General features: G+C 37.6%; 1 protein-coding gene across 2 annotated transcripts in view; it reads right to left on the bottom strand.

Moving 5' to 3' along the window:
• Nucleotides 1-5,217, bottom strand: part of TOP2B (topoisomerase (DNA) II beta) — a 44,457-nt gene extending 39,240 nt beyond the window's left edge. Inside the window, exons 1-4 of one of the 2 annotated variants that reach the window (XM_014937719.1) lie at nt 5,044-5,217; nt 4,264-4,354; nt 2,138-2,201; nt 738-883 (exon numbers count right to left, since the gene is read on the bottom strand). In XM_014937719.1, coding sequence (XP_014793205.1) covers nt 738-883; nt 2,138-2,201; nt 4,264-4,354; nt 5,044-5,139 — 397 coding nt within the window. In that variant the 5' untranslated portion in view covers nt 5,140-5,217. The remainder of the gene's footprint in view (nt 1-737; nt 884-2,137; nt 2,202-4,263; nt 4,355-5,043) is intronic. The other variant, XM_014937720.1, reaches the window with a different exon arrangement.
• Between the last annotated feature and the right edge of the window lie 10,335 nt (nt 5,218-15,552).

The following is a 15,552-nucleotide window of genomic DNA, read 5'->3' as shown; positions in this document are numbered from 1 at the left end:
ATTTATGATATATAGAGAGTATGCCAATAAAGTAAAATGTCCTATATGAGACGAAAGTTGGGCCACATGTCAACAGGTATCAAAGGATGCCAGAGATGTTGTTTCACACTGCCTCCAATCTTGTGCAACTGCTTCTGCCTCAAAACCAAGCAGTTTGCTCCTCTCCCCAAGTCCAGGATGCTCCCATTGCTTCCCTTATGCTAATATACCAGTTGCTTACTGAAAGGCAAGTGACCTCAACACCCTGATCCAGCTGAAAACTAGGTCATCATCAGACCCAAATCATTCAGCAACTGCACATCATAATGTGGGCAAAACATATGGGGTATGATAGAACAGAACTAACTTTCATTCACGACCTAAATTGGGGTTACTTCACATTTAGGATAAAAAATCATGTCCCAATCTATTAAATTTATTTTTTCCCATCATTTTTAAAGCACAAATTTTTAAATGATTGCATCATAATAACTGCATTAAAATATGAAGATACTGTTTGTTACTGAATAATAAGCACTGATATTAAAGATGTAAAAGTAAAGTTCTCTGTAAACATTGATATTAAAAAAGAAAAACTAAGATTTTTTTAAGTCATTTTACTCTAACAGAGTGCTATAGGAAAGGTGACTAAGTGATCATCTGCTATGAAATGGAATAGAAAAAGTAAGAAGAGAAAACATACAGAAAAGCAAACAATAGCTTAATTAAATAAAACAAAGGATGTTAAATAGTCTTGCCTGTAACTTTTTTCTCATCATCATCGTAGTTGCTGGATGTTAGCAGCTGCCCAAAGATTAAAGCAGGTACATATACTTTTTCTACTTTGTGTTCCACAACTGGTATACCCTTTCCATTATTCCATATGCTGATAATGTTTGATTCCCTATAAAATAGTGAAGACATTAAGGCCATTAATGTTATCTTTAAAACAGACTCCTTCGCACATTTTACCTGTTTAAATAACTACATAAAATACAATAAAAGGCCATATTCTTACCATATTTATTCACAGCTCTATCAATTTTAATTACAAAAAAACACTTCTTTGTGCTTACTAGATGGCTTAGAAGAAGGAGCATTAGTGCCCATACATAACAGTATATCATATCACAGAAATAACCCCTAAGAATCTGTTTGAAGAGCTTTCCCTACTAACATGATCTGCCACAGAATGCTGAAGTTAAGTGATAGAATTATACTTAAGTTAGAGACGTAGCTTTTTAGGTTTCATTGAAGTCCACCTAGACACAGCCAAGTTATCATCTGTTTAAAACTGTTATTTCCAAGTTATTGTAAACATTGGAACTTACTTTATGTATCAATGCCAAAATCCATCAACATCTGGTATCGTTAATATTTGCAGCTCTCATACAGAGTTTTTATTTCAGAGTATTAGAGAGTTCAAAATCATGACAGGTCAGGCAGATTTACACTACCATTTCCCTCCCACTCCATAATAAGAACAATTTGGTCAACAGAAACTGATAATGCACTGAAAACTTGCAGAAAAATTACTTCTTAGCGTATTTATCCTAAAGATTAGGTGTGAAAATTAGGTCTCTAAAAATTTTATTACTCACTGAATGGGTACTACTAAAGGAACCCAATCAACATCTGTTTAACTACAATACTTCTCATTAGGAAATATCTCTTTTAGTATTCAATTTTGAAAAACAGTAGTAATGATACATTTGCAATCTGCAGTTTCAATGAGATATAGCTAATTCAAACATAACCTCATCCTAACACTAAGGAAGTTAACACAGAAGTTCAAGAGGTACAAAAATGTTATGAAATCTCAAGGTTGGTATTTATGAGTAACCTGGATGCTTATGGTTATACACTGCAAAGCTTGCATCTAATAATCAATTTTACATATTCTGGTTTTAAGTTTCAATCAGTCAAATATTAACAAGTAGTTTAGGAAAGCAAATTATTAAAAATTCAGAATGGTAGTATTTACTGTTAACCACTTTTAATTCACCTTTTAATCTTAAAATATTAAGCTAATAAAAATAATTCCAAAAATATTATTTTGTTTTTAATAAATCCAATTTCATTCAGTAAAATCATTTGTACAAATCTGAACTACAGTAGCATCAGCAGGGAAAGTAAAAGAAAACATGCTTTTACTTACGGGTCAATGGATATTTTAATACAAGTCATATTCTTGTCCCTCTGCTTATTGTCAGCAGCATTTACTATGAAACAAAGTAGCACAAATCAACACCTTCTAGAAACAATAATTAATTACTCAATCTGTAAAACTGATTATATACATATTCCACCACAAGTTGCAATGGTCCAGGTATTTCTTAATCTCATATCTGTTTGTATATTCTGTGTCTTATGACTGAGGTCTATAAATATGTCCAAGTATCTGCAAGTTATTTTTCAACCTTCTTATAATTACTGACTATTTCTAGCAGTTAGATTATCTTATAAATAAATATAGAAGTGTATTTTGTGAGCTTGTTCTCATAACTGCTCTTAGCATACAGAGCACTTAGTTCTTCTGTTGCTGCCCTTCTGGTGTCTGGATATTTATTACACATATTACACCATGTATGTTAAAAAAAACTAGGAAATTATATGCATCACCAGATCAGTTGACACATCCTTTTCCTACTGAAACCCAATCCTGAAAAAGTCACATCCCCTAAGGAGTGCTTTGGTTGCAGCAAAAGTTATCTCTGAAGAGCCTGTAAGACTTATAACTAACAGTTTTAAGTTAGTTCCTAAACAGTTTACCCAGTTCAGAATCAAAAGAGGCATAACCGGAAGTTAACATTTGATCAGAATTTAATTTAACTGCACTCCAATGTATATTTACGACAAACAACAGAAATCAGTAATGTGACTATGGCCATTAACCACAAAAAAACATTACAATCATTTTCAGCATTTGTCTCATCACCCATGAAACAGACCAAAACAAAACCCAAAGCCATCAAAGGATATGAAGATAAATCCATTAAAATTGAAATATCTTAATAGATTATAAGGATCTCAATATAAGATCAGATATTTTGAGGTGCTTTTGCTAAAATCATTAAGTGCAGCTTCATTAAAAAGTAAGCAGAGTTACAATGTCCAATTTTCGTAATGTTATCACACCGACCCCTAGCTCTCAAATCACCGACCCCTAGCTCTGTGGAGCACTTATCAGGGCTACACAAAGAAGCACTGAGTCGTACAGTACTATGACAATGATATGATACTGATCTTCCTTTTTAATGGGACAAAATCAAAGTGACTCCCTCCCATGAAAAGCCCATAGAACTGGCACTCAAAAATGAGCTCACAAAAGATTTTCATTCCCGTATTTCTCAGTAATGAGTAAAAAAACAAAAATAAAAAATCATTCTTTTCCATCTGGACAAGATATAGTCTTTATTGCTTCCAAGACAGCAAAGCTGTAAAGCATAATTATAGAGGTGTGGATAAGTGCTGAATCCAATAAAGGTCATGCCAAAATTTGCATTGACCTCAATAGAGCATAATTTAGTTTACAATGTAATCCCACCAATCTTTACAACATAACTTAATAAAAACTGATTAGTCCAAAAATTCATGCCAATTAACCCAAAATATCAGTTCAGCAGACAGCACGCTTCAGATGTTGCACACCTCTTCTGCTGGTTAGTCTTCAATGTGTGCCTGTCACCAAGAGAATATCATAAACTAGTAAAGTCATAGTGACTCAGGGACTTAAGACAGAATTTTCTAAAAATCATTTGTTTGTGCCTCAGTCACCGTGCTTTTAAATAGCAGTGTGATACTTATTAATTTTAAAACTGTCTGAAGTCCAGAAATGATCCGTGTAAGAATCACCATCACCACCACTATCATTCTGTACAGAAGGAAATAACTTTAATGATTCACAAGATGATGATTTAAGTTAACACTTTCTGTTGTCTTCTTTTGGAAGAATAATCTTTCAAACATTACTTAAAACTGTGGCCTTGATCAACTTTTCAGATTAAAAATCTTGCAAGAGTATTAATCATAAAAATAAAAAATGACCTAGTTTGGACATTCAGTAACAAATATTTACACTGTCTTACAAGTTCAACTGAAAACACTCTTCCCTCTTCAAACTGTTCTGTAGTGCTGGAATGCACTAGAATTTTCATGCACTGCAGTTTAGTGGCACTCAAAGTCGGTGATTTAAACTTAGATACAAATTAATGTGCTTTGAGAGCTCTCAGAAAAGTACATACTCCACAATGCTAAAGCAGTGTTATTGTTAAAAACACTTACCAAGGATTTCATCAAAGATCTTGTACAAGCCTGGAACAAAGGTAACTTCTCTGCAATTCATTCCTACATCTTCATCATAAACCCACATTAACTACATGTAAACAACAACAAAAAAATATTTACTTGTCTTGGTAATCCAGTCTATCATTCTATAAGTTCTATTTACTTCAGAACTTTACTCTTCCAATCTGATTGCTGCTGTCATATGAAACAAATGCAGAAGCAGAAGTTTGTCAAAAATTACAGCTGTACCCACAAAGATTTCCATAATGAAAATTCATTATTTTCTGCTTGATGGGGAACTCCAACAATATAGACAGTGAAGTTTGAAGTATTTTGCAACTTCATAAAAACAGCTGAAAAACGTGCCAGCAGGAGGCTTAAACTCTCTGTTCTCTAACTAAACAAACACACCAAAGCATTTTTGGACCTAGAACAAATGCTACTTACAAAAATGTATACATATATATTTGCGTGCATATAGGCATGTTTGTAAACACACACATACACACATATAACAATGTATTTACACACACAGGTGTGTGTTTATGTTTTGACTGAACAATTTCTAAGCATGTTTTTTCAGGTGAATGAAGCACCTATTAAAAAAGTCTTCTCTTGACTCCTTCATACATATGCTTACATAAACACACCCACAGTTTTTAGCACGAGAATTCAGAATACTCAGAAATGCAGAGATTTGACTATTTATTAAGCAGAATAGTCACTTCCCTATTAAACAACAAAAACTATTAAGACAATAAACTTAGTGACACTTACCTGAGTTAATGGTTCAACTGAACCAATGTAGGTATCTGGACGGAGGAGGATGTGCTCAAGCTGAGTCTTTTTCTGATAAACTCTCTCAACAGACATCTTCTTTGAAGTGTCATTTTTATTAATGCTTTCTGAGTCTTCCTTTTTTGAAGCACTGATCTGATTATCAAATAGTGTCTAAAAAAGAGAACCACACCAACAATCAACCTCATACATTGAATCTGTCACTCTCAAGATACAAACAAAACCTGACAGAGATTTAAATTACAATCAAAACTTGTCATGTAATGTAAATGTGAATTTTGCAGATGTATTAAGATCAAGCTATCCTCTCAACAGAAAAAATTCAACAGATTACGTGACAGTTTCTTAACAAATTGTCACATACTCAAACTTTAGTGATTTAATAAGCATGACATACCAAAATAGGGAAACGAGTATATTACAAAAGACGCCCACATCCGCAGGTTAAATATTTATAATACCTATTTTGTGCTTAAGCATTTTAATCCAAACCACTGAATACTATTCTGAGTAACTACAGTAAAATCACTCTTTTGCATGTAGGCATCAGTGATGACAATAGGCAAGAGTTTGGCCCTGAGTAAACCTGAACAGGCCAAATGAGAATCAAATATTCTTTACTACCCAGTCCTGTAACTGACAGCATCCAAAATAAGAGGAGGAAAGAACACTAGAAACCCCTTAATCCTGCAACAGGATTACATGTAGTAGAGTTGGAAACACAACACTAACTCTCATGACTTTTCTTCCAGAGATGATCACATCTCCCACCAAACAGAGAAGTTCCAAAATCCCATGCACGTGTGACTAAAGTGTTTTGGTATCCGAGTTAATTTAGTCTCCACATTGTCATTTGGTCTTAAACTGTGACAACCCAACTACCACCACTCTAAAAAGATTAGCCAAACAAGCACAAGCAAACAAGCAGAAAAGAAACAGGACTTTGCAAATAGATATATTCAACTGATATATGGAAGAGGAGGAACAAGAATTGTTATTAAAGAAGCATTGCCAGTCATTGTAACAGAAATTTTATTTCATTGAAGTAGTTCTGTGAATGACGTCCTGTTTTAAAACTTTCTGACCTTACTGGCTGTACTTTATTATCATCTTTGACATCATACCTCACAGGAGTCACCCTTAGCTCACTTACTGGGTTCCATAGTTCTGTTAGCACTGTTTTACTATCTTCACTTGTTCTAAAGGGATAAGCGATTAGCGGAGAAGAAAACAGTATATTTCTCAGATGAAGAAGTGACTGTTGAAAGAAGGGAAGAGAGGAAATACAATTCATATAGAAAGCAAAAGAATTAAAGGCGTAAAGAACGCCAGAATCTTGTTCTCTTCTATTTGTTCCCAATTCCTAGGCTTCAAGAGGTTTTTCGAGTCGGCTTAGTACATGATGGGCAGTTACCCCATGCCAATTTTTTGGTCGTTACGTACACCATTATTGTATTCTTATGACTGTTCTGAGACTGCTTCTACTTGTACAGCCTCTTAGGACTAGAGTCTAACAATGCATCTAACAACTCAGTAACACATTAACATAGAATAAGAATGAAATCTGAGCCTAATAAATCTAGGCTACAATTTTCCTATCTCTACTAGCTCTACTTGTCCCACAACATGCTTGCAGAAGTCAGTAGATTAGAAGAAGTCCATTTTATTGTGACTGAATGAGTACCTCTCCATTGTGAAAAATTACTAGAATAGAATTATTGGGAAGGGCTTCCTACAAGCCATTGCCTTTAATACCACACCAGGAAACGCATTTCTGTTTTCCAGTCAAAGTATGGGAAAATTTGGAGGAGCTTATACTTTCCAAATTATCATTAAGAAATGTATAGAGCACCAAAAAGTACTTCTGTTGAGATGCTACTGCCAGAATCCTGTCATGCTGACAGAGACTAGACATTATACCTAGACATACTTTGCTGCCAAAAAAAAAGCTAGTCCTGCAGAAATGTCACTTCTTGGGGAATGGCGAGTTTGCTTTAATCCAGCAGTAGTAAGGATCTTCTGTTACTTTACTCCCTGTGACAGCTATGTCTATTATCTTTTAGAACAGGGAGAAAACCACACAAATGATCAGCATAATATTTTTTTTTTCCTATTGAAAAAAAAAAAAAAGGAAAAAAGTAGTCTTAAAGAACTGCATCCCTAAGAGCAAGAAGTCAGGCAAAGGAAGCAGGAAACCTGCATGAAGAAGCAGGGAGCTTCTGGAATAACTCAGATGGAAGAAGGACGTTTATAGAATGTGGAAAAAAAAGGACTGGCCTCTTTGGAGAAATGTAGGAGAACTGTCAGAGTATGCAGGGAGGCAATGAGGGAGGCTAAGGCCTGCTTGGAATTAAACCTGGCAAGGGATGTCAAGGACAATAAGAAGGGCTTCTTCAAGCACATCAGCAGTAAAAAGAAGACTAGGGAAAATGTGGGCCTGCTGCTGAATAAGGTGGGTGCCCTGGTGACAGAGGATGAAGAGAAGGCGGAGCTACTGAATGACTTCTTTGCTTCAGTCTTTACTGCTAAGACCGGCCTTCGAGAACCTCAGACCCTGGAGGTAGGACAGAGATCCTGGAATAAGGAAGACTCTCCTTTCGATCGCGGAGGTTCAGGTTAAAGATCATTTAAGCAAACTTGAGACCCACAAATCCATGGGCCCTGATGGGATGCACCTGTGAGTGCTGAAGGAACTAGCAGATGTTATTGCGAAGCCGCTCTCCATCATCTTTGAATGGCCATGGAGAACAGGAGAGGTGCTTGAGGACTGGAGGAAAGCTAATCTCACGCCAGTCTTCAAAAAGGGCAAGAAGGAGGACCTGGAAAACTACAGCCCAGTCAGCCTCATCTCCATCTCTGGAAAGACAATGGAACAGCTCATTCTGGACATCATCTCTAAGCATGTAGAAGAAAAAAAAGATCATCAGGAGTGGTCAGCACAGATTCACCAAGGGGAAATCATGCTTGACCAATCTGATAGCCTTCTACGATAGGATGACTGGCTGGGTGGATGGGGGGAGAGCAGTGAATGTTGTCTACCTTGACTTAAGCAAGGCTTTTGACACTGTGTCCCATAACACCCTCATAGGTAAGCTAAGGAAGTGTGGGTTAGATGAGAGGACAGTGAGGTAGATTGAGAACTGGCTGAGTGGCAGAGCCCAGTTGGAGGCCTCTAACTAGTGATGTTCCCCAGGGGTCAGTACTGGGTCTAGTCTTACTCAACATATTCATCAACGACCTGGATGAAGGGACAGTGTGCATGCTCAGCACGTTTGCTGATGACACAAAACTGGGAGGAAGGGCTGACACGCCAGAAGGCTGTACCATCATTCAGCACGACCTGGACAGGCTAGAGTGTTGGGCAGTGAGGAACCCGATGAAATTTAAAAAGGGTGAGTGTAGGGTCCTGCAGCTAGGGAGGAATAACTCCATACATCAGTACAGGCTAGGGGCTGACCTGCTGGAAAGCAGCTCTGTTGAGAGAGACCTTGGAGTCATGATGGACAACAAGTTGACCATGAGCCAGCAATGTGCCCTGGTGGCCAAGGCAGGCAATGGTCTCCTGGGGTACATTAAAAAGAGCATGGCCAGCAGGTCAGGAAGATCATATTCTCCCTCTACTCCGCCCTGGTGAGGCCACATCTGGAGTACTGTGTCCAGTTCTAGGCCCTCCAATTCAAGAAGGACAGGGAACTACAGGAGAGAGTCCAGCAGAGATGATCAAAGGAATGGAGCACCTCTCTTTTGATTAAAAGTTGAGAGACTTGAGTCTGTTTAGCCTGGAGAAGACTGAGAAGGGATCTCATTGATGCTTATAAATATCTAAAGGTTAGGTGTCAAGAAGATGGGGTCTGGCTCTTCTCAGTGGTGTCTGGTGACAGGGCAAGGGGCAGTGGACACAAGCTGGAACACAGGAAGTTCTGTTTGAACATGCGGAAAAACTTTACTTTGAGGGTGACAGAGCAAGGGAAGAGGCTGCCCAGAGACGTTGTGGAGTCTCTTCTGGAGATATTCAAAACCTGCCTGGATGCATTCCTGTCCAGCCGGCTCTAGGGTCTTGAATTAGATGATCTCTGAAGGTCCTTCCAGCCCCTACAATTTCATGATTCTGTAATTCTATAGTTTTTACTAAGTCATCACAAACACCTTTTCAGTATGCTCTACTTAAACATTTAAATTTCATTGTTATAGAACAGGACAGATTTTATTTGTACAATCCTCCAAGTACAGTATGTCTTCTGTATGCAAAAAATACTTATGTTATAAACATTCAGAATTTATTTAACTTACACACTATGGAAATGTAAGCATAAAAATAAATACCAGAAAGCATTCAACTACATAAACTAATGTTATTATACAGGCATGCAAGCATCAGAAGCGTGCAGAGCTGCAGTTTCCCACACTAAGCCTTTTGGGCTGTGCTGTACTCTGAAGCAGAAGACCAGCTCTGAATCCCTGCATCTTTATCGCGAACGGACATTTTTAGAGTTCAATAGAGTTCAAGTGAAATTTAGATCTCATCCCAAAAAAGAAAAAAATAGAAAAAATCTTCACCACCAAATCCATGACAGACACATGGCCACAAACATCCTCCACAGTCTTTCCACTACGTTTTCCTTGGTATCTTAAAAAAAAACAACCACCAACTCAACCAACCCCCAAAAAAACCCAATAATAAAAAAAAAAAGAATTGAAAAGTGCTTTCATCTGCTGAGTATCTACTACTTAAAATGAAAGTAAATGCAGCAGGAGAGCCCCCCCACCCCCCCGTTTTTCTTTTTGGGTGGGGTGGTGGTTTGGGGTTTTTTTTGGTTAAACTGAGCAAGCACTAAACTGCAGTGTTGTTAAACTGACAATCTCTTCTGTATATTTTGGAATTGTCTCAAGAATGCCTTTTGTATTCTGTCCTGTATGAAAGATCTCATATTGTTAGAGCTCCAATAACACTTCTCAAAACAGCACCAGCTGTTGTTTCATGAGAAAACTGCTAAAGATAATTAACAAAGAGTCACAATGGACTTAAGTCTTCTGCTTCACAGTGAGTCCGGTTTTTGTTTGTTTGTTAACAGGTTACCTAATTTTCAAAGTCTGGTTTGCAATCTTAATGTTGTCAATTTTGAATTTTTTTTTTAGACAGTTTGACTTTTCCAACATTCCTGTGACATTCATGACTTTGCAGATTCTTGATAGTCTTTCAGCCTTTCTAACCCCTCAGACTGATGACAAATATACGCATCCACATACATGTAAGTCAGCAAGATCACCATCCTTAAGAAGTCTGGAATGCTATAATCTATTGCACTGTGCATCCTTTATAGACATGCACTTACACTTCACACTGCGAATTCAGATGTAACAAACATCTTAAACACCCTTAACACACAGCGTAGTGATAACTGTATGCAAAAACCATACTGATTCTCAGTTGATATCAGTTACTGCTCAGTTTACTACATGAAGTCTACTGTGTATGCTATCACAACCATGTGTTATTACAGAAGCTGCTTTCTCCAGTATGATTGCAATGATTGTGGAGTTTCTCTTTGGGAGTTGTTTTTGTTATCCATTTATGTAGTACTGTGTGAAAGCTATAATAATTCTTCCCTTTTGAAATCTCAAGAATCAGAACTCAAGTAGTCTTTAATAGACAATAGTTTGGCAACAAGACTTTTACTGTCTACCTTCAACCGAAGAACTCTCATATTTGGTTTTGGCATCTTCTTTCTTCCCAGATTGCAATTTTTTTTTTCCTTTTTGCAGTCTCCTCCATTGAAATTTCTGCATATATCAGAGCATGCATGACATCCATATTATGTCAGAGACTTTTATTGCCTTTTTTAATGAAAAATGGATCATGTAGTCTTCCTTTGTGTTTTGAAATCACAGTGAGTCACCATGCTGAGTTTGGTTACTTATGCTGCAAACACCTGTAGTTCAACATGCTAAATTTCAACACACATTTGATAGGAAAAGTTTGGCAGCCCCACAGAAAAGCTATTGCTATCTAAATAGACAATAAAATGTAAAGCTAGAACAAAGAACTTAGGTTTCAGCATCAGTTTCAATGTTGCCATAACAGGAATATATATCTTTATCTTTCTTTACTTCAAGGAAAAGCTTTACTTTTATTTAAGTAGCTGAATTTCACACTGTCAGAAGTAGTTGAAAATCCTGAAAAATGTGAATGTCTCCCCACTTACACGGACTTAATCCTGTATTGGCCACTGTCACCTTCTCCTCCACACTGTAAACTATGTCCAAACAACACTAACCCAATCTCCTTCCATGACAAGGTGACCCACTTAGTGGATGAGGGAAAGGCTGTGGATATTGTCTACCTAGACTTTAGTAAAGACTATGACACCGTTTCCCACACCATTCTCCTGGAGAAACTGGTGGCTTGTGGCTTGGACAGGCATACTCTTCGCTGCATGAAAAACTGGCTGGCTGGCCGGGCCCAAAGAGCTGTGGCAAACAGAGTTAAACCCAGTAGGAGGCCAGTCACAAGTGGTGCTCCTCAGGGCTCAGTACTGGGGCCAGTTCTGTTCAGTATGTTTATCAATGATCTGGATGAGGGCATCGAGTGCACCCTCAGTAAGTCTGCAGATGACATCAAGTCGGGCAGGAGAGGGAAGGCAGGCTCTAGAGAGGGATCTGAACAGGCTGGATTGATGGACTTAGGCCAACTATATGAAGTTCAACAAAGCTAAGTGCCTGGTCCTGCACTTGGGTCACAAGAACCTCAAGCAGCGCTAGAGGCTTGGGGAAGTGTGGCTGGAAAGCAGCCCAGTGGAAGAGGACCCAGGGGTACTGGTTGACAGCCAGCTGAGTAAGAGCCAGCAGTGTGCCCAGGTGGCCAAGAAGGTCAATAGCATCCTGGCATACATCAGAAATAGTGTGGTCAGCAAGGCTAGAGAAGTGATTTTCTCCTTGTATTTGGCACTTGTGAGGCCCCACTTCACATACTGTGTTCGGTTTTAGGCCCCTCACCACAAAAAAGACATTGAGGTGCTGGAGCGTGTCCAGAGAAGGGCAATGAAGCTCGTGAAGGGTTTAGAGCACAAGTCTTACAAAGAGCAGCTGGGGGAGCCGGGGATGTTCAGCCTGGAGAAAATGAGGCTTGGGGGAGACCTTATTGCTGTCTCAAACTACCTGAAAGGAGGTTGTAGCAAGGTGGGGGTTGGTAACAAATAATAGAACAAGAGAAAACAGCCTCAAGTAGCATCAGGGGAGGCTCAGGATGGATATCAGGAAAAAATTCTTCACTGAAAGGGTTATCAAGGATTGGAACAGGCCACCCAGGGGTTGAGTCCCCAACCCTGGAGGTATTTAAAAGGTATGTAGATGTGGTGCACAGGGACATGGCTTAGTGGTGGACTTGACAGTGCTAGCTTAATGGTTGGATTTGATGATCTTAAAGGTCTTTTCCAACCTAATTGATTCTGTGATACTAAAAAAACAAACAAACAAAAAAACCAAAACCAAACCCAAAACAATGAAACAAATAGGCAAACAAAAAATCAATTTTTCTTTAGTCTGCCCATTCTTTCTTCCCCATATTAGGTGGGGAAAAAAAGGCCCATTCTCTAGACTGTTCATTTATGCTTGTCTGCTAGAGAAGAGACATCAGTATGTGAACAAGAAGTTACCTTCACCTTGGCTTTGTCTTTTCTGCCTTAAAGGCAAATGAAGCCTTGGGACATAAGAATTTAGAAACTTACATGTCATGTGTCCTACATTCCCTAAAAAAAACTGTAGGATAAGCACATTTAGTGGGACAAGAGAGTAAGTTTTGAGTGTAATTAAGCTGTAAAACCTAGGGAGGTTAATTAAGTAATGAAATCCAGGGAGTAGTAGATTTTCTACCATTTACAGTTCAAAACAAACTGCCTCTTCTGAGGAAGACGTGCTATACATCAAACAAGTTTATACATGCAATATGGTAATCCTAGGTAGTTTTATGGGTAACACACACTCGATTGTAGTGTGGTGTTACATATTGAATCATAATGGCCTTAGAAAAATGATGAATACATTGTTACCTAAAAATTTTGCAGTTTTCCCAAAGAAAACTCAGGCTGAGAATGCCTCCCACCATGAAAACAAAACTGGAGGGAGTTTCAAAACAAACCGCTCTCCTGCTGTGTTTAACAAATGGTTTGGCCATCCTGCCAAGATTAAAACACACAAAAGTAACAGTTCTCTATTACCACAGCAAATTTCCATAGAGCATTGCATACCATTAGCGGCATGAACTACACCTTTCTCTAGTATCCTCCACAAAGCTGACTGTAGAAAGGAGTTCCCAATAAACTCACCCAGAACTAGTCTCACACCAGTGAGACAAGTTCGTTTATTTTAAGCTCCTAAATTTTTTATCTCCTGGTTTGGACAATTTGCTCTGGGCTCTGAAAGCATCATGTCAGAGTTTTGTGTTGATGATTCAATTATTCTATAACTTGAGGATGGTCAGACTTTCCCATTACAGAAAAACACAACAGTCAATTGCTGCCAAAAGGGAAAAATCCTTTCTTTCTTCTCTCCTCCCCTGCTTCTCCGCTTCATATAGGGGAATCACACCAACCTCATAATAAACCAGTTCAAGGAGCAAACAGAGCCTTCCCCTCATTTTTCATCAACTAGAAGCGATCAGTTACCTGCTGGCTCATTTTTTTGAGCAAGCTTCATAGAGAATCAGATAAGAACTGGTGCAACAAAAAGAGCAGAAACATGCAGCTAAAATAACAAACCCCCCCATACTTTTCAGCAGATACCATTAGATTTCTTAGTTGCACCACTAAATTATATTTTTAGAATTACATAGCTTCATCTTCCTATTAAATAGCAAAACAAAATAATCATCCTTATTTTAGGACTATTAATGCACAATATAGTAGCACAGTAGGCTTAAATGAAAATTTAGGGATTTGCTTTCTCTACCAGACTTTTCAAAAGTGAATACCACTACTCTTGTGCAAATACATATGCTCACTATAATTGCTTCTGACCAGAAAATTACATTTAGTTTTAAATATGAATTCACTTATATTTATATTAAATTACTACAGCAACAGTTCTGCTTTTTTTTTTTTTTGTATAGAACTGATAAGAAATAAGAAATAGAAACAACAAAGCCAAGAAAAAACACCAGCCAAAAAGACAGGGGGAAATAAAGAACAAATAATGAGCAAGCAAAAGCCAAAAATTAGGATTCTACATTTTAGGCAGAGTATGCATCTGAAAAGACTGGAGAAGACGTAAAGTGGGTGAATTGATGGGAGACAGTAGCTGTGTTCTCAACTTCATGTAGAAAATAGAGATTTAAAAAAAAAAAAGAGAGAGAGGGGAAGTAAAAAAAAATGGCTTAAGATGGTAAATATTATTAGTCATAATCAAACCAGTACTTGCACTTCAAAGAAACCATCTGTGGTTTCTGTCCGCCTCTAGAGTCACCTACTAAACAACAAAAACCACTAGTATTTTTTAGAAGCACCACAGATATAAATATTTTTTCATGCAATGTCCTCTTAAAAAAATGCAACAAAAGCAGAAACAAAAATAACCCAAAGCAAAACCCACCAAAGTTAAAACACAACAGTTTTTATTCACATATGGATGACAGAGTTTCAGCATAGGGAGAGTTCAAGTGAAAGTTGATACAACGTCATCCTGTCACTTTAAAGAAAATTAAATCCATTTCCAAATTGTGAGGAAAAGCTACTACAGGAATAACATTCCACATTAGAATGGCGATTTTAAAATGCATTACTTTTACTCATCACATTACTGAAAACTTAAGCTTATGGGGATATCTCAGTGTATTTTTGTATTTACATTTTTAGCAATTTTTTATCAGGTCTTCAAATATTTTGCTAAAACTAACATTTGAGATATCAAAAATTAGCTACTTACCAGTAACTCTTGTTCTTAGGAGATATTAGTTATTATAACAGTTCCCCATGCCTGAGTCCATTCCTAGTGTGTAGCATTGAGTGAGGGATGTTCAGAGCTCAAAGAACCTTTCAACCATCTCACCAGTAGGTGGCACCTTTACCCACTATAGAAGCATAACAGCCTCTAACTGCCCCAACTGTAAGTACATTTTAATACAAGACAGAAAAAAGAAAAATACCCTCTAAATCTAGAGGGCTGTCAACGATTATTATGACTACTTTATTATGAGAAAGAGCACTAAAACTGCACAACCTTCTTTTCCCAGAAGGTAATCATTATGATTGATTCCCAGTCTTGCAAACTTCAGGATGCAAAGACATCTAATGAAATAGTAACAACTAAAATCTTAAAAACTAAGCTCCGACTGGCTCCCATATACATTCTATTCATACCGTTATCAATAGCCAACAGCCTCAATTAATTCTGAGATAAGCCATATTTAAATCCTATGGACAGATAAATGGTTCATATGGGAAACAAATTCAGAAGTTAATTAGAAATTTGAGGTTTTCATTGAATTAGCTATACAGA

Source organism: Calidris pugnax, unplaced genomic scaffold, assembly GCF_001431845.1.
Source record: "Calidris pugnax isolate Ruff unplaced genomic scaffold, ASM143184v1 scaffold11, whole genome shotgun sequence".
Taxonomy (NCBI): domain Eukaryota; kingdom Metazoa; phylum Chordata; class Aves; order Charadriiformes; family Scolopacidae; genus Calidris; species Calidris pugnax.
The sequence above is the reverse complement of the archived record's forward strand: the minus strand, read 5'-3'. Positions and strand labels throughout refer to the sequence as shown.